Here is a 21,518-nt window from a genome sequence, read left to right as displayed (position 1 = left end):
ACTGTAAACCATTCGCGAGTTTCATACCTTCACAAACTAAGAAGGCAATCTGTTATTGTCTTTTTTCTGTGTATAAAATTCCCGATCGCAGATCAAATCGGGATTACTGATCGGTGAGTACTCACTAAAGTTCTCTGCTTGGAGAGAAAGATTTTGAGCGGAGATCCTGCACAGCAGTGTAGATCTACTCTACGGATGCTTTTCGAAATTAGCGTGGATTTCAAAAGAAACGTCGCAAAAGAGAATTTCTGGTTATTTTTGTGTTACATACCCACCCAATTTGGATATTGCTTTTTGTGTCAGTTGATCGTAACGGTCGGGTTGTCCAATTCGCTCAGTTTGAGTTTGAATGAGATCTTGCTCGTTTTATAATTTGTTTTTGATCCCATTCGAATATGCCTTTCGCAAGTTAATCGTGGATACACAAACCTATTCTATCAATATATCACCACCTTGTTCCTAATTGTTGAATAAAATCATTTCAGTACCCCGTTTGGCATTCGGTGATACACTGTTCCTTGTGTACACTACTAAACGCTTGATCGGAAACTGAGGTTTAACACCAGGAAGATCTTGTGAAAAAGCTGAGAGATGTGCAAATAAAATAGGTTAATTCCACGTTTAAAAGAAAAAAAAACGTTTCTGCTTTTGAGCTTTCTTTGGTTGCATATGTATTTGGATAATACTTTTTTTTTGCTAGGGGTTGACTTCACAGACCGAGATTAGCTATACTGTAGTTTACTCAGGAAAAACTCTTTCCCGAAGAAACTTTTCGTAGCCCGATACCAGTGCTAATCGGAGTCTGCTGAAGTAGTGGTTTTCGTATTCGTATTTGACTTGATTCCTTTTCTTTTTTAAATCAGTAGAAATTACTTCAGTTCATTACTGCAGTTTCTGGTGCAGGTAACATGAAGAAGTGGACTGCGACCCTCCCTTTAAGAATTTAAAGAGCCACCTAATCCTACTGAGTAGCGCCTTTCACGACGTCTGGTGCAACTTATTAAAGTGACTTTTCTATAAACGTTGCCTTCATACTTGATTTACAGATTTATTTTATTACAGGCTGCAGTCATTCTTATTTTTGTCTCTATAGGAGAGGGCTTGGTGGGGCAGTGTCCATGGACAGCCTCGAAGGAGATCCATTTTTCCCGGACGAGCCTCCCGATTTCTCCCTGCTGAAAGACCTTCTTTTCCCTTCCTATCTGGATACTGAGAGGTGCGAGGGCGGCGGGTCGGCACTCGAAGACTGCAATAATAACCGACTGCTCCTTCGCAAGTCTCCGAGAAACCGGAGTGAGGACGCAGTTATCGAACCGAACACCGAACTGCACTCCCAGAAACCCAGCCTAGAGCCAAGAAGGGCTAAGGACAGCGATAACTTTTCCCAGGTTCGGGCGAACAGGGGTCCAGTGGCCCATTCCCCCATTGTGACACACATCAGGAAGCCCGCGTGCCAAGGCTGTAGATCAGAGCTCGATCACGTGTTTAACAGTTCGGTGTCGCTCCCTGTAGAACATTCTGCGCCAAAGTCCACAGACAGGTTGGTACTCCATTTCAGAAATGGAATGGTATTTTATTAAGAGTTACTGTGCTAGTCTTTTTTAATTAAATCTGACAGGCATTTTTTACAAATATAACTGATATGCCTCTGAAATACCGTCGCTGTTAGTGTCGTGCGTTTAGAAGGGAGACGAGGCGGCTTTGCCATTATTCCTTGCTGCGTTTTGTTATGTCAGTATGCCTTCGTAAAATGTCGATTATCCAAGCTGAATATCGTTACCTTCAGTTTTCCTTAGTTAAAACGTTACATTGTTGACAAATTTATAAACCAAATAGAGCTTATAAACCAAATAGAGCTTTTGTTTTTTATTTCTTTCTGCGGTGTTTACGAATGGTGCAACAGTCTTGCTGCTAAGACGACGGGTCTGAGTCTAAAATAACAGAATAAAAGCGTCCTGAGAGGATGCCTTATAAAAATATTATTCCCCAAAGCTGGTATATTAGATCTGGAAATGCCTCAGTTGTAATACGGAATTTCTATGTTGTTTCTAAGTTTTTTAGGGATATATATATTTACCTCTTCATTTAAAAAGTGGTAACTATATGAAGTGTTGTTTTCTAATTATGTTGCCTGTTTTTGAATATTGGTAATTGATGGTAATATTTTTACACTGTATGATGCCTGTGCATTTGGAAAGGGCTGGTGTAGCAGAAAGGTAATTTAAGATTGGTGTAGCAATAAGGCAATTTAAAAAACTTGTATCTGGTAAAAAACAGAATCTATTCACATAGCAGGACCTACAAAGACTGGGGAAGACATAATTGTGTCAGCAGACATCAATCACCAATGCAGAAGAGATAACTGAGAATGGAAATTGCATAGAATTCATAGAAAGTTGGTTTATATGATGGGGATTAAACTCTAGCACCAGTGGTTCAAATTATGTGTGCCACAGTACTACACAGTACTCTGATAGAATACTGAAGCTAATACTGCCCTTTGTTTCTTTGTGCAGCGTCATCATAAGCTCAAATGCCCACTCTCCCTCTGCACTGAACTACTCCCCCACTGAAGAAAAGAAGAGCCAGGACCAGGTGCCTCAGACCACCATTCTGTACCTTCTGCATGAAACCACAAAACTGATCCTCCCTGCTAGGCAAGACTTGCAGGAGGGCTCGTCTGTAGATGGGAATTCATTGCATTCCCTCAACCAGAGCGACCCGGGAAAAGACTCTCTGCGTAGTTCACCTCTTGTACTAAGCAAACCTACAGGCGCAGGGAGAAAGGATACCAACATGGAGCTAAATAAGTATTCAGGTTCTTTAAGATTCATGTCCAACCTGCCGGAAAGCAGTGCTTTGGATTTGATTAACCTGATCAGCATCCAGTGCAAGAAACTGCTGCACCCTGAAAATGCAGACGACACTTTTGGGACAGCCTCAAAGCCAGAAGGGACGGGGTGCCTCGTGGATACATTTGCAGGGCAGGAGGAGGGGGGTTCAAAATTCAAAGAGGCCAAGACCATGGAAGGGAGCCCGCGCCAAAGAACTGAAGTTAAAGGTGAGACCAAAGCAGAGGCTCTCCGTCGTGGAGGAGAGGATGAGGGCACGCGCACTGCAAAAGCAGGGAGCTCAAAGGCCCTGCCTTCTGCAGAGTGCAGGGGTAGAGCCTGGCAGCTGAGGAGTCCTCATCAGAATAAAGTCCCGGCAGCAGTGGGCTACATATCCCCATGCTGCAATGCCAGAGCAAGTTTGCTTGGGGGAAAAGAGGCTGGGAGGAAGCCCCGGGATAGTTCCTGCTATGAAGAGCGTGCGTCTTCAACTATTAAAGAGGGCGCTCTGTGGAAGAAAAGACAAATGCTGGATCCAATAGATCCAAACGGGGCTGAGAACATGGTAGGTCCTTCTGACGAGCAGGAAAGGCTACCTGTGCTGACAACCTCCCAAAGAAGCATGGGCATCATTTCATTAGTGGTTAACCAGCAAAATAACACTGAGCTGCCGGAGAGTGATTTAATGCCCATAAAACGTGAAACACCGCCATCCGACAATATGGTTTCTTTGCCTGCATGTTTGGACAATGGCTATGGGAACACGGCTGCAGAGTCAGGGGTCACAATGAACTCGAATGACAATCTAACAAGTAAGTCTGGTGTGACAGAGGCTTTGCAGGTCTCTGGCAAATCCAAAGTCAGTTCTGGCACTTTGTGCAATACTATATACGTGTCCGTCAGGCAAGCAAAAAGTCCCAGGCTCGCTGCAGACTGGGCCGAATCTGCCGTGCACAGCATCTTGCAAACCCCTGCATGCGGCACCGGGGAGCAGCTCTCTGAAAAAAAAAGCAGCCCCCCCCCGGACCCCAGGAGCTGCGGCCGGGCACCGAGAAAACAGCAGAACCCCACGAGAAGCGCCGCACGCTATGACCCAAACTTCAGAGGTGTGACCATGCACATGGAGATGCAGCTGAACGACAGGAGGGCAGATCAGTGCCAGCTGGTGATCACCCCGCATTACAGGTACTGTGCCCCAAAATCCAAGCGGTCGCTCTTTGTCACAGCAGGAGTGAAATACGTAAAGCTCCCAGTGCACAGGGATTGGATTCTTCATATGTGTGTGGAGAAATGGTTAACGTTGCTTCATTCATAGCGACACACAGTTCGTTGTTCAGATTACATTCCAGAAATCCAGTTCCAGGTTTATTCATTTGTCCATGCGTCTCAGTAGCAATAGGCAATGTTAAGCAATGGCAATCATGTTTACTTTTATACGTGATTCTTTTGCCAGTAAGCTGATGGTTTGCAGAAACCTCATTGTGCAGTGATTGATGGTAAAAGCACACAGCTACTGTAGATTGTGTCCCCTGGTTTGCAGCACAGAGTTCTGGAAGATAAGCCGGAAACTCAGGTCCAGGAAAACCCGTCCTCTCACCGACACAGGGAGGATAAGCAGCTCTGAAGAGGAAAGCGATTCAGCCTCTTCCTTAAGTAAGTTTCCATCATCTTTGCATAAATCCTGATCAGCTGTTCTACTTAACCATTGAGCTGCACACTTACTGTGGAGTGCTGTAACCTGTATGTGTGTATGTAATACTGCAGTGTGTTCTACATGGAAAAAGTTGTACTAAATAAACCAATGACTAAATTTATGTAGCTAAAATTAAAATTATTTAATTTGTAGCTAATTCTGTTTAGGGGCCTGACATTAGTAAATAACAAGGATAGTAATGGGAAAATGAATCATCTGCTTGTTCTGAAACTGTACACCACATAGAACATATTCCAGCCACTTTTTTTTTGTGTGTGAGATTGTGCTTTGCAAGAGCAGTTTTGCCACATGGGATCTCAACCCGTTTTCTGTCATGGCATCAGTAAAGGTGTCCTGGTCGGTGTTCTATGGCTCCTTTAGTGGGAACAAGTTGATTATAGCATGTGGGCTTTGTATCACGTGATTGGAGAAGCCACAGCATAAATGTGGTATCAGAAACTTCTCTCTGTTTCTCCTGCTTTATTAAACTGGGGAAACTTGTCTTCCATGGGAGGTCATGATCATTGCATGATTCTTCAAAAGACTCTTCTCTGCCACTGATTATCAGTCTGTGAAGAAAAAGCTGCTCTTTGATTACATGTCTCAACAGAATTACTGAAGTTATATGAGAGTGCTGAAAGCGTGTGTTGGAGGTGGTTAGTATATGGTTGGAAAATTACAAAACAAATTCCTGGAGGAAAATGATCTTTTTTTCTTGTTTGCCTATAGCAGGAAAACACACCCTATCAGCAACATAAGGGCTAGATTTTCTTTTATTACTGTGATCTAAACTTGAACTGAAATCTGAGAAACTGCAGCACCAGCACACAAAAGCGTTTTGCTGATATTGTTGCCAGACAAACGGTCTCTGATGATGGTTTTATTAAGGACATAGCTAGAAAAAAAAGCACCAGTTGCCGTGCAAAGGCTTAGAATGCAATATAAAACTCCAAAGCATATAATTTAGGTCCTTCCAGAGAACACTACTCTCAAGCCTCTGGGGAATCCTGACGTCTGAATTGGAAATCTAAACCTTTTTGGGATTTTGACTAATCTTTACATTTTTTTCTGTTTTCAGATCTGTTGCAAAGTTGTACAATTTTTCCTAAATAATAGCATGTATTAATATGAAAAAACAACCCCCTCCACCCAAAAAAAGATCAGATGTCTATATTTTAAGTGCACGGTTTGTTTGACCTGCATGGCGCTTTTCAGTTGGTGTCGCCACACTTTAATCCCACGATGCTTCTTTCAGAGAATAAAATTTGTGCGTCCTGCGACACTAGGAAAACACCCTTGTGGAGGGATGCAGAAGACGGTACTCCTCTGTGCAATGCCTGTGGCATAAGGTAAGATTTAAATCATCCTGCATCATTCCATACTCTGCCTGCTCTTGTTAGCATTTAGCAAAATGCTTATCCAGAATTACACTCCATGTTGTTGTACTTTCCATGATCGAGAATATTTTATTTCCCGAGCTCGGCAGTACGCCCAATAAGAAAATCAAGGTTTATCTGACCCGGATTAAATCGTGAAATAAAAACAAACAGAGAAGTACTGTAAATGGCTCCTGAAGAAAGCAATCAATCGCCAATTGCTTGTGGTTTGGCTTTACAGCACCTCCACTCCTCCCCCCACCTCACAAGAAACCACAGGGATTTGAATCCGGAAAATATGGCGGCCAAGACCAGCTATGACCAACACATCTTGTGCAGTTGGTAGTTGAGCAGTTGATCTTAGAGGATAGTTGCTAAAGGCTGTATACACAGCTATAATGACGTTAATAATATCCTCTACAAACATCTTCTAATCCTCTATAAACATTTTTCCAAAAGACATAACAAGTATGTAATTATATCTAAGGATTTGAATCTTCTACCCTAATCCTGACATGTGTCCTTGCTTGCCAGGATAGACTCCGACTCCAGCAACCCCATGACCCTGTACTGGATAAAGCAGTTACAAAATGAATGGATGACTTCAAGCCTAGCACACACTATGAACATGACCTCCCCTGTGACAAATCCTTTACACAGCTACCTGTTAAACATTTTGAAAACACCAGTGCTAATAAGGAATGTTGTTACAGCATGGTTGTATAACCTCGCCTCTATGGAGATGCTAAGGTGGCTATGTAGGACCACCTTCAGCTAAAGTATGATTGAATTAACTCATATGTAAGACTATTCCAGGTAATCGAACGCATAGGACATTACAGTTGTCTCAAGTGTGGTTTTCTGGCACTACAGTAAACCATTATTTTAAAACTCCACATGAAGAATTGCTATAAAAAGTTCACCATGAGGGCAGTGTGATGGTGCAGTGGACCTGGGGTGCTGCCTGTGTTCACTTGTGTTTCCTTCAGGTGCTCTGCTTTCCACCCACAGTCCAATGTGGACATACTGGTAGGTTATTATCCCTCCTGGAAAATTGGCCCTGGTGTGAGTGTGTTCCCTCCAGGACGTTTGTGTTGGACTGTGTGAAACATGAAAAAGTCAACAGAAAGCATTTTGCAGGTGAGGTGAAAACACAATCTCTGATTTCTCCATTAAAGTGCTCTTTCCTTCTGTTTTACGTATTTACAGGTATAAAAAGTATCGGATCAGGTGCTTTCACTGCTGGCACATTCCCAAGAAAGAGGGGAACTCCAACTCCAGGTGCTTCAGGTGTGGAAACACATTGCGAGTGGCGGCTCATCGGAAAAACTCAAACTGGTAGAGAACTCTGCTTCAGCATCATTGCAACTGTAAGGCTTTATCTTTCTTTCTCAGCCCTGAATGACCACAGGCTTTTGGATCTTACAATGTTTCTTACCACCCCAAAGTGACTGAGCTAGCAATATTAAACTAGCAATTACGATGAATAATTGTTAATCCTGGAGTCTAACAAATGTCCCCCAGGCTCCCAGAGGATTTTTTTTTCATACTTCATTTTTTATTTTATTTTCATAATTTCCTCCCTTGTCTTTAGTCTTGTTGCACAGTAGGTTTTAGCTAACTGCTCAGTTCAAAATAAATGCCTTCAGTAGATCTACACCAACATTACACAGGGGACATGGAACTCCCATTGTAAGGCAGTTCGGCCTGTTTTCAGTCTTACAGAACAGTTTTCTTAAATATGCTCATGCCAGTGTGTGTAAAACCCCATGTTTAAGATGTATTGTGTTTTTGTCTTGTTTGAGAAGTGTGATTAGCACAAACGCCTGAAGTCTGTGAGGCCTGATGTAGCTTAAACTGTCACACAAAAGAAATCTTTTACTTTCCAAAATGTTGAGTCCATTTCATTTCAGTTTCAGAAGAATTATTTCATTTGTTTGGTGGGACAAAACCCATTTGACTGTGCTACAAGTTAGTTCTACAGTGTGTACTTTGTATTTGCATTTAGGTTAATGCATAGACAAGGTTTCAAAGATCAGTGTGGTCCAAAATTCTCAAGAACAGTGGAATTGATTTTAAAATCTTTTCACTTATATTTACATTGGCATGAAAAAAAACACTTCTTTGAAAATCAACACAAGACATTGTTAAAATATTGACAAATGAGAAATACATTTTGTAACTGTAGCAAATACAGGACTGTGTAAGAGTTGTTCCTAAAGCGTTTTGTTGTTGCTGCAATTTATTTCCTAGTTGTTGCTTTGACAGTCAACTATTCATTTCTACGACTGAATGCTATGAACATGTTTTGTTCAGATCTGTACTGATCTTATTTCGATGTACATGATTAAAATATCACTAAAACCAGCTTGCTCAGTCTAAGCAGCACTTTTTAAAACTTGTTTACAGTATTTAAGCACAAAGAAAACTCACAGGATAACTTTTCAAAAATGTTGTAGGGAGGAAGATAGGGTGGTATGGTGATAGGCACTGCTGCAGGGCAGTTAGACAGCCCCAGGTTCAAATCCAGACTTGGGTGCCAGTGTGCAAGGAGTTTGCATACTCTTTCTCTGGTTTGTTTGGGTTTTCTTTAAGAACAACAGTTCAATCACAAGTCTGAGGTATCTTCTCTAAGCATGGGTAGACAGGGCTTACTACAGCATAAAGAGATACTAGTGCAAGAAGTATGCATCTTCATTTCCCATTTCTCGCATATAGCACTGCAATCTGTACTGGAGAGAGGGGCACAGCCAGAGAGTGAGGCAGCCTCCTCGGCTCACACCCTCATTAAGACCACGAGGGGATGGAACTCCAGACCCTGGCTGCCAAGAGTGCTTATGCTCTGACTACTTGAGCCCCATAGTTCCATATTGCTTGTGCATTACAGAGCAAAAACATACAGGAGCAAGGTCTTCACTTGAAGTCAATGGGATATCGTTTAAAGTACTGAAAAATATGACCGTGTAGATATGCAGGAAAAATCATTTGCAATATTACAAGATATTTTTATTTTAAAAATATTGTAACTGTTGGCCACTGTTTCACATTTACCATAAGATTTTGGGATATTTATTTTTTTAAATCTACTGTTTAATCATGTCTGGATTAATTTCTGAATTAAATGGAGTGATTCTGCGACATAAAATATTTTATTCACCATTTACATTAAATAAAACATTAAATTCCCAGGTTATAATCCAGGAAACTTTAGTCAGAGAAAGGTTATTTTGTTGTCTTTCCAGAAAAGTTTGTACTGATCCTGCACACTTCTAGCAAACATGCTGGAAACAAGCACCGGTTTCTCTTGCATTTCGGACCTCTGAGATAGCTTATTGCTTCATTTCCTGGCTCTGCAGGTGCTCCTCCTCTGCAGTAGGCTCAGGTTCGCTGGTGCTTTGGATCTCCCTGGGTCCAGACTCCAGCCGAAAGACAGTGGGGATTCTGCCCAAGATGGGGTTGGTCTCCTGGAGGCCGGTGATCCACTTGGCCAGGGTGGCCTGGTCCCCCAAGCCGGTCATACACATGGCAAACACAGTTCCTTCCTCCACTGCCAACACACAACACATTAGCTAACCTGGTGCCCATCCAACTGGGTCAAAAATATACCCTCATGGGAGACCAGACAGGAAACACTTGTTTCTAGAATACTTCTGTTGTATTAATACAGCTGTGTTCCAATCCAGGTGGTGAAGCCTCACACTTCTGCTGTTTTCTGCTCAATATGAACACTCAATTAAAAACTGAACAGACCTTAAAAATGGGTTTGATGGGAGTTCTTTAAACAATATCAGTTTTTAAACCTATAGTAGTAAGTAGTAGGTCGTCTCTTAAGTACTACACTTCTTAAAATGTCCAACCTCTGAGTAGGTTGCATCTTGCAAAGGTTTCTAACCAAGCAGCTTGTTGGGTCAATGAAAGATTCACTTTAGCTCACGTGCAATGAAATCCAGCAGGTGTGAGGGTCCCCAGGACCGGGATGCTGCTGGAATACTGCTGCACTGTTTCGGAATGTCAGGTGGCTTTATACCAAGAAATCTGCTGAAGTAAATGCAAGCTGGAATACAGCAGCTGGGAAGCAGCTGTGAACAGAATAGTGCTTGTGGAATGCCACAGTCACAATGCTACTATGTGAGTACTGGACTTGCAGGGCAGCTAGACAGTATATACAAGCACATCTTTTTTTCTCTCCCAAATACAATTAAGAGGCGCTGCATTATCACTTTCTCCACTTTATTTCAAGGGTAGAGCAGTCATAAGTCTGGTTGTGGGTTCGAGGCCATGCTGTTGTGCCTCCAGCTGCATTGTTGGGAGGCAACTAGGTGTCGGGTTGCTTTGGGATGGGTGGTGCTCAGTTGCTCTCTTGTCCTTTCAACACCGAGGAAATCAGGATAAGTTCTGGTCCAGTGAATTGATGTAGCTCAGATATGAGAATTACCTACCCTGTCTACTCTGTTTAAATGTCCATCTGACTTAGCCTGCTCTGACTTTCTCTGATGTTATGCTTAGAGATATTAACGACCTGATGTCAGATCTTGGGGTGGAGGAAGGGAGAGGGTATGGTTGTTTTCGTCATGGGGCCATTTACCTTCATCCACGTCAAAGCTGTCATCATCGCCCAGGTCCCGTTCCAAGTCCAGGTCCAGATGCAGTGGGTAAAAAAAGCTCCGTTCCAAGTCAATGGGCTTCTCGACCTGGCAGGAAGCGCACAACGCACACGTTCAGTACAGCACAAGCGAGCCCTAGAAAGGTTTCTGTAAAACCACGAGTGTGTGCCGTGTGATGCACAAAATGTGCTTCAAGATAGGGATAAGCAGCAAACCAAAGACACGGGGACATGAGTAGAAATTACTCTGCCTCCCCAGCCCTGTGGGAGGAGCTGTCTACATAAGATCCATTACGAAATGAACAGATGGAATTTTTAGATCCCTAAGGCCCCCGTCATTTGGAGCTTTTCATTTGTTCTTCAGGATTGTGGTAGGGTGGTGTGTCACTTGTTCTTATCTTCTTGTTATACACATTATATTCCACCGAGTGAGAATAATGAAGGCAAATTTAATTTTCAGTGTTCCTAGGTTTCAGTTTCAGAACTCAAGCTCTGTGCTGATCATATTTCTCCATCTTTATACAGATGTCACTAACTTGTCAGGTCCTTATCCAGAGCTGTGGTGTCTTTTTTAGAATCTGCCTGATCTTACACTGAAACCTTTCTCACCTTCTCTTCTGGTGGGACAGGATCAGCCCGAAGAATGTAGTAATAGACGCACGTCTTTCTTAACCACAGGGGGAAGGGTCCTTCCACAAACACTGGTCGGCTGGGGTTGTGCTCGGCCAAGAGGAGGCGCTGTTCGGGGCTCTGAATTCCTTTCCAGAGAGTAAGACAGTGTTAGATACGGTTTTCTACTGCAAGTGTTTGCAGACTTTGTTAATAATGATTTATTGCCTGTGTCCTTCACACCACGTGTGTCCTCTTTTCGTTTCTGCTATTTGGCATAAATACAGTACCAGGTAATAGTCTAAGTTACTGGAGGATTTCCAGTCTAGAGTACTCGGAAAGCGTCAGAGAGACTATAGAGACAAAACCCAAAAGCATCACTTCAGTGACGCACCGCTTTTTGTGTGACCTCTCACACAACAGGGAATCTCCAAGTAGCGAAACCCAGTATACCTACGACAAAGGGCTCAGACACCTGCTCTCCCATTTCTGAGATGTCTGTTGAGGGCATCTACAAAGAGATGAGAGAAATGTAGTGAGCATTGCATGGGCCTGTAAAATATAGCTTTTGTTGCAAATTAAAAGCAGGCTTCCCTGGAGCTTTGAAGTGCACTCTGCTGCTTGGTGGCGGTGCTATTGGTACCTGGTAGACGGTGACCTTGGCATCCAGGCTGTTGGCGATCCGCTTCAGGCTGAGCCGAGCAAGGTCCAGGGGGTCCTGCGGGAGCTCATGGGGGACAGGGTAGGGGTTCACGTGCTTGAATTTAGGGAACCAGTATAGCAGTCGCTGGTACTTGCGCATGGGGTGGCTCTTCTCCCCGAAAATCTGGACTAGGAGTACTTTGGTTTCTATGTTGGGCATGATTCCTGCAAATAAAACAACACTCCAGCTTAAAAAAAAGACACAGAGGCTGCTCGTGGAAGCACCTCTAGGGCAGAGCAGACTGGCCAGGGAGAAACAGAGATTCATGAGAGCAGCAGGGACGTAAACAACACCTCTCCACCAGATGGCACTAACTCCCTCTTTATAAGAACATACCACAGGATGAACATCTTCTCTTGTTTGTCTCCTGTCTAGCTCATTTGGTTCCTAGCTGCTAACTGATCAGATAATCTCCTCCAGCTGTTTCTTGAAAGAAGCTGGGGTATCAGCTTCAACAGCATGGGTGGGCAGCTTATTCCACGTTCGCACAACCCTTTGCGTATTGCAACCAGTCCTGACCGGAGGATCTCACCCTGGCTTCTTTCAAGAAACAGCTTCATTGGCTTCAAGAGGTTGTGAATTCAAGGGCCCTCATTCTGCATGTGCAGTACAGGAATTGAAGAATCTTAAACAACTAGTGTTTGTAAATTGGGCATATAATTAAAATATTACTAGTTATTCCAAACTAAAAAAAATTAACTCACAAGCGATGCAATGGAGCATCGCTTTATAGATCTGAATTAATTTAACATAGCTGTGTGGCAAGACACACTATAGATTCTGGTATTTTTAGGTGTGTTTTCAGTTTAAATACCCTGATTGGAACTGATAAAGCAGTATGAACAGATTATTTTATACACCGAGGTCCCTAAATTCTGACATCTCCCTCAGACTTGCTCTGGGTTTGCATGTGTGTGCTGGAGGCACTGCCTCTGAGTACTGAAGCTTGAAATACAATTTTGGACAATATGTAAGTGAACTAACTTCGAAGATCCCTGAACGTCACATTTTTGGCGGCGTGAGTTCGGTCTGTCCAGGAAGGAAACGATCAGTGGAAGGAAACGGTGCACTGGGGTGATTACTTGCCCCTCTTCCGGCGCTGAGAACATACCATGGTTCTCCATCTCTTCCAGAATCTGAATGGCGCACTCCTGCTGCCGTGGGTAGTGGTTGAACATGCGCTGGATGAAGTTGCGAGGCACGAACACCTCCTTGGGGAAAATGTCCAGCAGCCTGTTGTAAACGGAGAGGTCTCGCTCCACTCCGAACTCGGGCATCTTCTTCAGGGCGGCATAGATGAACTCCACGTGGCCTCGCCGGCGGATGTCCCTCTTCACAAAGACGTCCAGCACGCGGTTGAACGTGGCTTTGGTCCTCGAGTCCCGAGCCGCCCGCTCGAACAGGTGCTCGTGGGTGACCAAGGACTGACCCGGCCCATCCTCCGATTTTCCATCTCCTTGCCCCCCCTGGTGCGCGGCAGCTGTGGGTTTGTTCTCCGGCCTTCTGCTGCTGGCGTGGACGTTCCTCAGTGCCTGCAGCGAAAGAGACCGTAGTGATGTGAAAAAAAAGGACAACTCGCCCCACGACGGGACAGACGTCCGAGCTGAACACCCGCCAGCGCGTCTTTCTGTAGTGAGCAGCTTCACTCCCCTAGGGGATTTTGCTCTCGCAAAGATCAGCCGCTTTCACCAGGGGATACAGGACAGGCTGTAAGCAAAGCCCACTCACCTGCGTGAGCCTTGCCTGTCTCCTCAGGAAGACTCCCTGCGGAGCCGCGCACAGAGCAGTCGCCCTGGCGCAGGCCACCAGCAGCCGCGGCAGACAGCGTGTGCAGCTCATGGTGGACGCTTGGTAGAGACGAGCTAGGGTCTGAGAGCACAACAAAGAGGCTTCGGTCAGTTCTTGACGAGTAGATCGCTCCGATCAATGCAGTTTGTCACTATTAAATTACATGAAAGGGTCATCGCCACCAGTATGCGTTTAAGATTGTCGGTATTTTTTTCCTTCTACTACTAACAGTAATAGTGACTTATCAGCGGCACTGGTTTTAATGCTTAATCTCCACCCCATTATATGCGCTAGCGAGGCTCTGACCTAAACTTTCCGCTGTTATTCCATGGAATCAGAAATGCGATTGTGTCGCTGGCTTTTACCCAATAACTAGGACTATGGATACCCGATTCAATGTATATTTATGACAAATTTACCAATCGGGATAGCATATGTCTTCTAATCATGCAGTTATCTGTCAGGGGTCGGGTTTCATGTTTAAGAGTTAGCAATCGTTTAATCGACATCTTATTGATAAACTGCAACACAGCACATACCTTCGCAAAGCACGTAACGGAACCTATTCAGAAATATTATACAGTAAAGCTTTTCTGATGTCTATTATAATATCTAAAATACATTGTACTATCAAGACGCTGCTTCAGGTACTAAAAATTCAACCTCTTCAATGAAACTAGAATTAAATATAAATGTTTAAGTGAATGACCGATCTCCTTCCCATACTACTCCACGGGCGCCGCCATGTTAAGTATTACCCCTCCGGCAACATTTCCTGGTACAACTCTAATGATTCCGTCCTAACAGACGGAAACAAGCAACGCTTAACGTATTCGTTCCCACCGCAGGAGAAAGCAAAAATACATTGTTGTAATACATATTCTCACCGGGTGGTGTCAGAAGAGTCTCCCGTAGGGATGAAGATTTTGTTTGTTTTCCAGATCATGAGCAGAAATATGGGACATTGACAAATGTGTTGAGGAAACATGGCAAAAAATATTGGGAACAATTTATGTTTATTTTCTGAACTCTTAAACACGGGCCCGTGGTTATTCCAGATCCAAACATATTTGCAATTTTAAAAAAAACAACAAGATAAATGCGTGCAGACTCAGCCATAAAGTGTTTTGGACCCGGCGCAACCTCACTTTATGGTATCGATACTGAAAAGACATGCAATCACTGATATACGTACAAGTCACATAGCGATAATTCCTGTGAAAAGCGGCTGTTAGAAACTGATGAAACTAGGGTCTAATTTAACCCAGGAGGCCTAAACCTGCAACATATCTCAGTACACTTTGTAGATTCAGCAGATACATTATACACGCAGTGCGAAGCTTTGGGTGTCCCGAACAGGAACATGTCATTGTAATTAAAGGAGAGTGCTCTTCTTTCACTCGGCGCGACCCGATTTCCATTGTTCCTTAACACTTCCTGTCATTTTTGTCCACTAAAATGCTTGTCAGTCATCAGCTGAAGCGAGCTTGTTCTTCTTCGAATAGCAGTACAGTACATACCTGTAGGTATAGAGGTAAGCGTGATATTTAATATAATGGCACATCTTAATATTTAATATTCCGGTGTCCCCTTTGTAAAGGCTCAGGGTAACTAATACATTCATAAAATCGCTGTTTGCTGCTAGGATAAGGAGGAAGAACGTGTTAATTATAAGTTATTTTCATAAAAGACCGTTTTAAACCATACAGCCCGATACATGTAATTTGGCCAAAAAAAATGAAATCAAGTTTTCACTGTGGGAAACGCACGCAATCTTTTCATGAAACAGAGAGATTAAACAAAATAGCTTTTACACCAATTTGCGTATCTTCTATTTCAAATTGGGATGAGAACATTTTCGTTTTAGAATTTAGCTTGGCATGTCAAGCGTGCCTGGTGAAAAACAGTAAGATGACGGGATGTTCAGCGAGCGACTGCAAACCACGAAATATCGCTACATGGAAGCTGAGAGGCTGGTTCAAGAGAAAACACTTTCTTCGTGTCTCCTCGAAATGCCTGCTGGAAACTTTGGTGTTTATAGTTTTTCGGTTCTGTATATTTTTTCAGATTAAGCGTTCGAAAATTCTCCAGCTACATCTTGGCTGTCGCACTTTTTGTATGTTTAGATAAACGTGTAAAAATATTTATATTTGTCAGGGAACAACAAGACCTTTTCTTGTATATTATTATTCTTGTTGTTATTGTTGTTGATATTTTTACTATCTAGTATTTTAGCAGTTCTGACAGATAATAATTATTGATTTTTGTAATAATGGCCCGGCTTTATCCGTTTTAATATTGAAACCATTCTTCTTTTTTTCCGTCCGTTGCGGGGGCTGTTTCCGATCAAGGGAGACATGCGCTACGAATTTGTGACATTCGCCGCTGGCAGCCGGGGCCAGGGCCACCCAGTGTACCCCTTTGTCTCCCTCCGCTCTCTGGGGGTTCAGCCCGATTGCAGCCAGGAAGCGAGGAATCCCCGCGAGGAGCTGCGTCGTTTAATACAAACAGCCCGGGCCCTCATTTTCTAATGAACCGTCCTTCTCGCACACATCTGGAAGAGCGCGTCTGCCCAGCAAACATGTCTGGATAATGAGGGGAAAGATGAGCTTCGAGAAAAGAAAACAGGACTCCCTCTAGGTCCCTGTAAATTAACAGCAGGTATTTAAAAATGGCACAGCTCTTCTGTTGGACAGTTTATCCAATAAAACCTCTGTCTTAATTAAACTGACTGTGGTACATTTCGATAGCAGCAGTTCTTGATATTTCTGATTAGTTCAATTCGCGTTAAAATATTTCTTTGTGCGCTGGCAATTTATACCACTCCGTTTGCCTTTCCAACTTTTCGTTTCCACTTAAGTGGAATGTTTTTGAGGTTTGTTTTTTAAGGTTGGAGGCTTTTACTGTTTCAAAAGCGGGACCCTTCTGAAGTATGAGGAGTGATTCCTAAAGGTATTTCCCTACAAATAAGATAAACGCAAAGCTGAGCTGAATTAAAACACAAAATGGGCTGAAAAAAATCACACTCAAATCAGCTACCCGCCCGTCTGCGTCATGCACAGTTCCATAAAATTGAAGTATTAAATACTGATTTTTAACGTAGTTTGTTTATTCATCCAGAGAAATATCCCAACAGATGTAATCGATTCTATATCTGGTCTTTCAATTCTCCCAAAAAAACAAATATAATCTTTGGGCAGTTCAAATCTATAGCGCTTTTCATTAAAAAATATACCCATCCATATTTTGAACATGTAAACTCCCTATGTCAGATGGCTATCAGTACAATTAAATAAATACGACTGACCTGTGAGTATAATATTACCACCACCCCCCATTCCCCTGGCTCACTCCCTGCTTTTGCAACGTCTGCTCTTTCTGCCTTTACTCTGCCCGAGCGAGGATAGCTCGGTTTAGCCTGGGAATTCTCCCCCTTGAGTGAAATGCCCTAGTGTTCAGAGGCGGAGAGAGCCGGAGACTCCACTTTGCCAAGGACTCGGCTACACGTAGTTTACAGGTTATGTCCTGGCGCACCATGACAAAAGCCTTAGTCCGAAGTAGTGGAATCGCACCCCTTAGTCCTTCCAGTCTATTTTTTTCCCTTCTGAGACTTCTTTCCAGAGGGGGGGCACACAAAAGAAAAACCTTGTTTGAAAGGTTTCAAGAAAAGAACTCCAAGTTGTCTTTCCAAACTGTGCATGCTCGTTTAGTATTTTATAAACTGCGCCTCTGGACCCGCAGGCAGAATGTTTCGCATTAAGATAAAGGGGAAATTAAACGGAAAACGAGAAGATTTTAAATGACAGGTATGGAAATTTGGGTCGTTAGTTTTTTGTGTGCCTAAATATTAAAAGATGTGCACGATAATTACCACAAATCTGGAGTGAATTAAATTCTCATTGAGCATCACTGTTGCCTCTCCTAATCCCTATCTCATTACCCTGTAACTCCATGTTATTGGCCTGATTAAAATTGTTCCGGTTCGTTTCTATGTGTTTATAATGATTGAGGTTAGAGTCAAACCCGGGTGGGCTCTTTCTAAAGCAACGCGATCACGAAGAAACATGCGCACCGAGCGATGCGAGTTGCCTCTGGTGTCAGTAGCCTTCAGCAGGTTTACACCAAATTTAACAGGATAACACCCTTTCTGAGCACTCCTAAAATCTTGCCTTAAAATGGTAATTAAAATGTAATTGATTAGGTACAGGTTACACTGTAATTTACAGGCGTAAACACCGAATTTGTGTTAAATTACTGTAAGCACAGGGTTTAAAAAAATTATTGCGGATAAAACGACAATAAAACAGCCCATCTCGAGCGTGTAAAAGAATTTTAAAAACTGCATCTTTTGTATATCACTCGTTTCTCCAAGCACCTTGGCGTATTATAAATATGTTGCAGTCCATTTCAGGATATATTTAATAGAAAAGCAATAAAAGATATGTGTGCATAATACAAAAGGAAATAATCTGTCATATTAATTTGGCAATAATGAAGTCATGAGAAATTATTTAATTTAATGTCGGTTTTCCTCATCTCGCCTGGATTTTAAACCCTGGTTGCGTCAGTGCGACCTGAGCCAATTTTCCCCTGATTAATTTGAAATATCTGGAGAGACTCGAGAGAACACGACATCCAGAACTTCTTTTTTTTAACAGTGAGACCAGTAAACATATTGTTGAAAACCACTTTTTTTAAAATGATAATCAAAGTAATTAAACAGCTTCTGTTGTCAAATGTTTAAATGAATTACCTGAGCAGATCATAGGGATAACATTTGTGTTCCAGTTCAAAAAACGCAGCTGGGCTTTCGAACATTAATTAATTAATGGATGATTTATGTGAAGCTTTCGTTGGTTTCTAAAGCTATTGTTCAAAAACATTTTTGGATTTTGTTTTCAAAACGTATTAATGCGCAGAACATTCTTTTCCACCAACACGGGAATATCTGATATGAGTTTATTCAACAACGAATCAAAACTGTCTTTCTAGACTGCTCATTCTTGCTTTACTTTCAGATGGTCTTTTTGGATTTATTGCTATTTTTGTGTTGAATGAAAACCATACATTTCCGTTATGTGTAAAGCGATAAAATGGAAAATTAGTGTCACTGTGGACTGATTTTCCTAGCAAATCATGACAGTGATTTCAAAATAGTCATCTGGGTTTTCAGGATTGATTACCGGGATTTCATTTAATTATAAAAAATGGACAAAATATAAATAGTAGCATAAATATTATATATAAGTGAGTAGGGGAAAGTTGCGTTTTGATGTACTTCCTAATTTGTTCATTGAAATAATCTTGATTAAAATTGATCGTCAAACTGTGTTTCAAAATGTCAGAAGTGCACGTCTCCTAAATGCATATTTTCAATTCAAACGTGTGGAACAGAAGATTGTTGTTAATTTTTTTGCAAACTGAGCATGTCAAAGTGCTACTGCAATACTTTTTTTTAAGTTAAAACCGGGATTTTTTTTCACGAATGAATGAGACACGAATGCAAAGAATTTAGCACTGTTATTAGATCGATGTTTTTTTTCGGCGACAATGAAACCGTGGCCAATAAACACTAGAAACTTATGAGGGAGTTTTTCTTAGTAAACGTCCAGTCTTTGCATAGGCTCCGCGAGCGAACTGCTTTTTCTTTAAAAGGATTTCTTAAGATAAGGCAGCGCAGCCTATGTTACCAGAGACGCAGACTAAAGCTCTTAGCAGTATTTCAGTACCAGTGCAAGGTGTGTGCCTTTCAGACAGGTGGTGCTCCTACGTTGGGTCTCGCACGGTTGGCAGGAGGAGACTCGGTCTACAGTGGGATCTGTTACGTGGATTCCATTGGAGAAGCGCCTGAGATCCCAACAACTTCACAATTCCGCGATGACATCACGGTCACCTGACCCCAGCACAGTTACAATTACAAGAAAAAGAAAAAAAAGTTTTTTCGATCAGTGGAGAAGAGGGATGATGTAGACTCCTTGAAAGGTTCGATACATCTCTTTTCCTTCAATGTAGAAGTATTTGGTTCGTTGTGAAGCCTTTGAAAATACACGGGAGCCTTTTTTTTTGGTCGGGGTTCGGAGAGACAAAGGTGGTTTCTCTTTTTAAAGATGTTGCGCATATTTTCTTAATGACCGTCTTGGCGGGGAGGGGAGGGGGTGTGTGTTTGTACACTTGACCAGCTACGCTATTTAGGGGGAATTCAAACTTCAAGACGGTCGGCTACTTGTAAAAAAATATTTTTTCACCCCGTTTTTTTTCTCCCTTCTGTCTTTATCTTCACTGAATGTCTCTCCCGCCTGTTGGCACAGGTGGTATTTGTTTCGCGGTTTGGATGATGACCCTGGACGCAGACTCGGCGTCGGATCCCACGGCGGAGCCCGACATTGATGTGGTCGGAGACGGCAGCAGGGAAGCGAGGAGACCCCAGCTCTGCCCACCTTTGGTGGAGGAAGCAGCCAGCGGCTTCCAGGGGGAGCGGGGCGCTGGGGTTGGGTCTCAAAAATGCCCGGGCGGCGAGAGAGACTTAGAGCTGCCAGCGGCTACCTCCAGCAGCCCCGCCGCGGTCAAGAGCAGCGCCCTGGTGAAGCCGCCTTACTCGTACATCGCCTTGATCACCATGGCCATCCTGCAGAGCCCCAAGAAGCGGCTCACCCTGAGCGAGATCTGCGACTTCATCAGCAGCCGCTTCGCCTACTACAAGGAGAAGTTCCCGGCGTGGCAGAACTCCATCCGGCACAACCTGTCCCTGAACGACTGCTTCGTCAAAATGCCCAGGGAGCCCGGCAACCCGGGAAAGGGCAACTACTGGACCCTGGACCCCAACTCCTCGGACATGTTCGAGAACGGCAGCTTTCTGCGGCGCCGGAAGCGCTTCAAGCGGCAGCACTTCAGGTTCGGCTTGCTGAAGGAGCAGCGCGACGCGGGCTCGCTGCCCAGCTTCACCTACGGGACTTACGGGCTCGGGGCCGCCTGCCTCCAGCTGCCGAGCTTGGATCTGTACCCCGTGGGATTCCCCCCGCCTGCGCCCTGCGGGGCCGGCGGCCTCCCCCCGGCCGGCAGCATCCTCCCCGCGCTCTCCACCCTGTTCTCCAGGACGTCCGCCGCGGCGGGGGGCAAGGCCTTTCTCTCCCCTGCCCAGGCCCTCAAACCGGACTCCTCGCTCGGGGTGCCCCCGTTCCCCTTCGAGACCCTGACGGGCGGGGTGACCGCCCACTGCCCCGCTCTCTCCTCCGCGCTGGTGGGCGACACCCAGGGTCCCGCGTTCCTTTCCAGCGCGGTGCTCCACCACCCCTCGGCCTCCCCGCACCTTTTCAGCCTCCAGCACGAGTACCAGAAACTGCACCCGCTACACAGCGGCGGCCCCCTGACCAATAAACGCCTGCAGCAGCTGAGCGAAGCGCACAACTGCTAATTTCTGACAATAACTGTTAAAAAAACTCAGGTAAAAGCGTATCGGAAACAATTGGTTCGTTTTTTTGTTTGTTTTCCTTGGAGACTGGTATCGGTTTCGAAAACGGTGTTGGCTTTATTATACCGATTTAATTCTACGCCGCTTTTTAATTATTCTGAAAAGATTTTCAGCCGCCTTCCAGGTGTCTGTTTACTGGGCAAGTTATTTCTCTCGCCTTCATGACTTGTAAAGCTCCTGCTTATGCTAAACTTTCAACGCTAAATAATAAAGTTTTACATTTGAAAAGAGGATTTTAAATGCGGTCTCACGGCATTAAATATTTCTTCCAAACGTTTTTTTTTTAAATAAAATGTCCATATTCTTAAGGATTCAAATACTATCGCTTCCCCGTTCATCGATGTTAATTAGTAAAGTTTTTTTTTAAAACAAACTACCTTTTCATAACAACGAACGTCAATTCAAGGCGATAAATTGCATTTACTGGTGAATGAAGTGAGGATCATA

At 43.6% G+C, this 21,518-nt stretch overlaps 3 protein-coding genes across 8 annotated transcripts; 2 read left to right on the top strand and 1 right to left on the bottom strand.

Annotated features, from left to right (window-relative positions):
* The first annotated feature begins 1,104 nt into the window (after positions 1 to 1,104).
* zglp1 (zinc finger GATA like protein 1) lies at positions 1,105 to 8,267 on the top strand. Its single transcript, XM_088603507.1, has 5 exons — positions 1,105 to 1,540; positions 2,517 to 4,016; positions 4,372 to 4,484; positions 5,780 to 5,873; positions 7,110 to 8,267. The coding sequence occupies exons 1-5, from the start codon at positions 1,119 to 1,121 to the stop codon at positions 7,240 to 7,242; spliced, it is 2,262 nt and encodes a 753-aa protein (XP_088459633.1). The 5' UTR covers positions 1,105 to 1,118; the 3' UTR covers positions 7,243 to 8,267.
* A 763-nt stretch (positions 8,268 to 9,030) lies between these two features.
* Positions 9,031 to 14,392, bottom strand: ecsit (ECSIT signaling integrator). 5 transcript variants are annotated; one of them, XR_015926013.1, is made up of 9 exons: positions 14,143 to 14,392; positions 13,544 to 13,684; positions 12,927 to 13,347; positions 11,756 to 11,979; positions 11,566 to 11,623; positions 11,113 to 11,261; positions 10,486 to 10,591; positions 9,835 to 9,938; positions 9,309 to 9,447 (listed from the first exon to the last, which is right to left on the bottom strand). XR_015926013.1 is itself a non-coding variant. In XM_088603508.1 (8 exons), exons 2-8 carry the CDS (start codon positions 13,652 to 13,654, stop codon positions 9,230 to 9,232), a joined length of 1,287 nt encoding a protein of 428 aa, XP_088459634.1. In that variant the 5' UTR covers positions 13,655 to 13,684; positions 14,143 to 14,391; the 3' UTR covers positions 9,031 to 9,229. The 5 variants fall into 5 exon arrangements, 3 of the variants coding, with proteins under 3 accessions (XP_088459634.1, XP_088459635.1, XP_088459636.1); XR_015926014.1 differs by having other exon boundaries at positions 9,835 to 9,935; XM_088603508.1 differs by lacking the exon at positions 9,835 to 9,938 and having other exon boundaries at positions 9,031 to 9,447; positions 14,143 to 14,391.
* Positions 14,393 to 19,359: 4,967 nt separating this feature from the next.
* foxd7 (forkhead box D7) lies at positions 19,360 to 21,311 on the top strand. 2 transcript variants are annotated; one of them, XM_088603512.1, is made up of 2 exons: positions 19,360 to 19,691; positions 19,912 to 21,311. In XM_088603512.1, exon 2 carries the CDS (start codon positions 19,935 to 19,937, stop codon positions 21,012 to 21,014), a length of 1,080 nt encoding a protein of 359 aa, XP_088459638.1. In that variant the 5' UTR covers positions 19,360 to 19,691; positions 19,912 to 19,934; the 3' UTR covers positions 21,015 to 21,311. The 2 variants fall into 2 exon arrangements, with proteins under 2 accessions (XP_088459638.1, XP_088459637.1); XM_088603511.1 differs by having other exon boundaries at positions 19,362 to 19,585.
* Positions 21,312 to 21,518: the final 207 nt, after the last annotated feature.

Source organism: Lepisosteus platostomus, chromosome 13 (assembly GCF_059453375.1).
Source record: "Lepisosteus platostomus isolate fLepPlt1 chromosome 13, fLepPlt1.hap1, whole genome shotgun sequence".
In the NCBI taxonomy this organism is placed as follows: Eukaryota; Metazoa; Chordata; class Actinopteri; order Semionotiformes; family Lepisosteidae; genus Lepisosteus; species Lepisosteus platostomus.
Note: the sequence above shows the minus strand (reverse complement) of the source record. Positions and strands in the feature narration are given on the sequence as shown.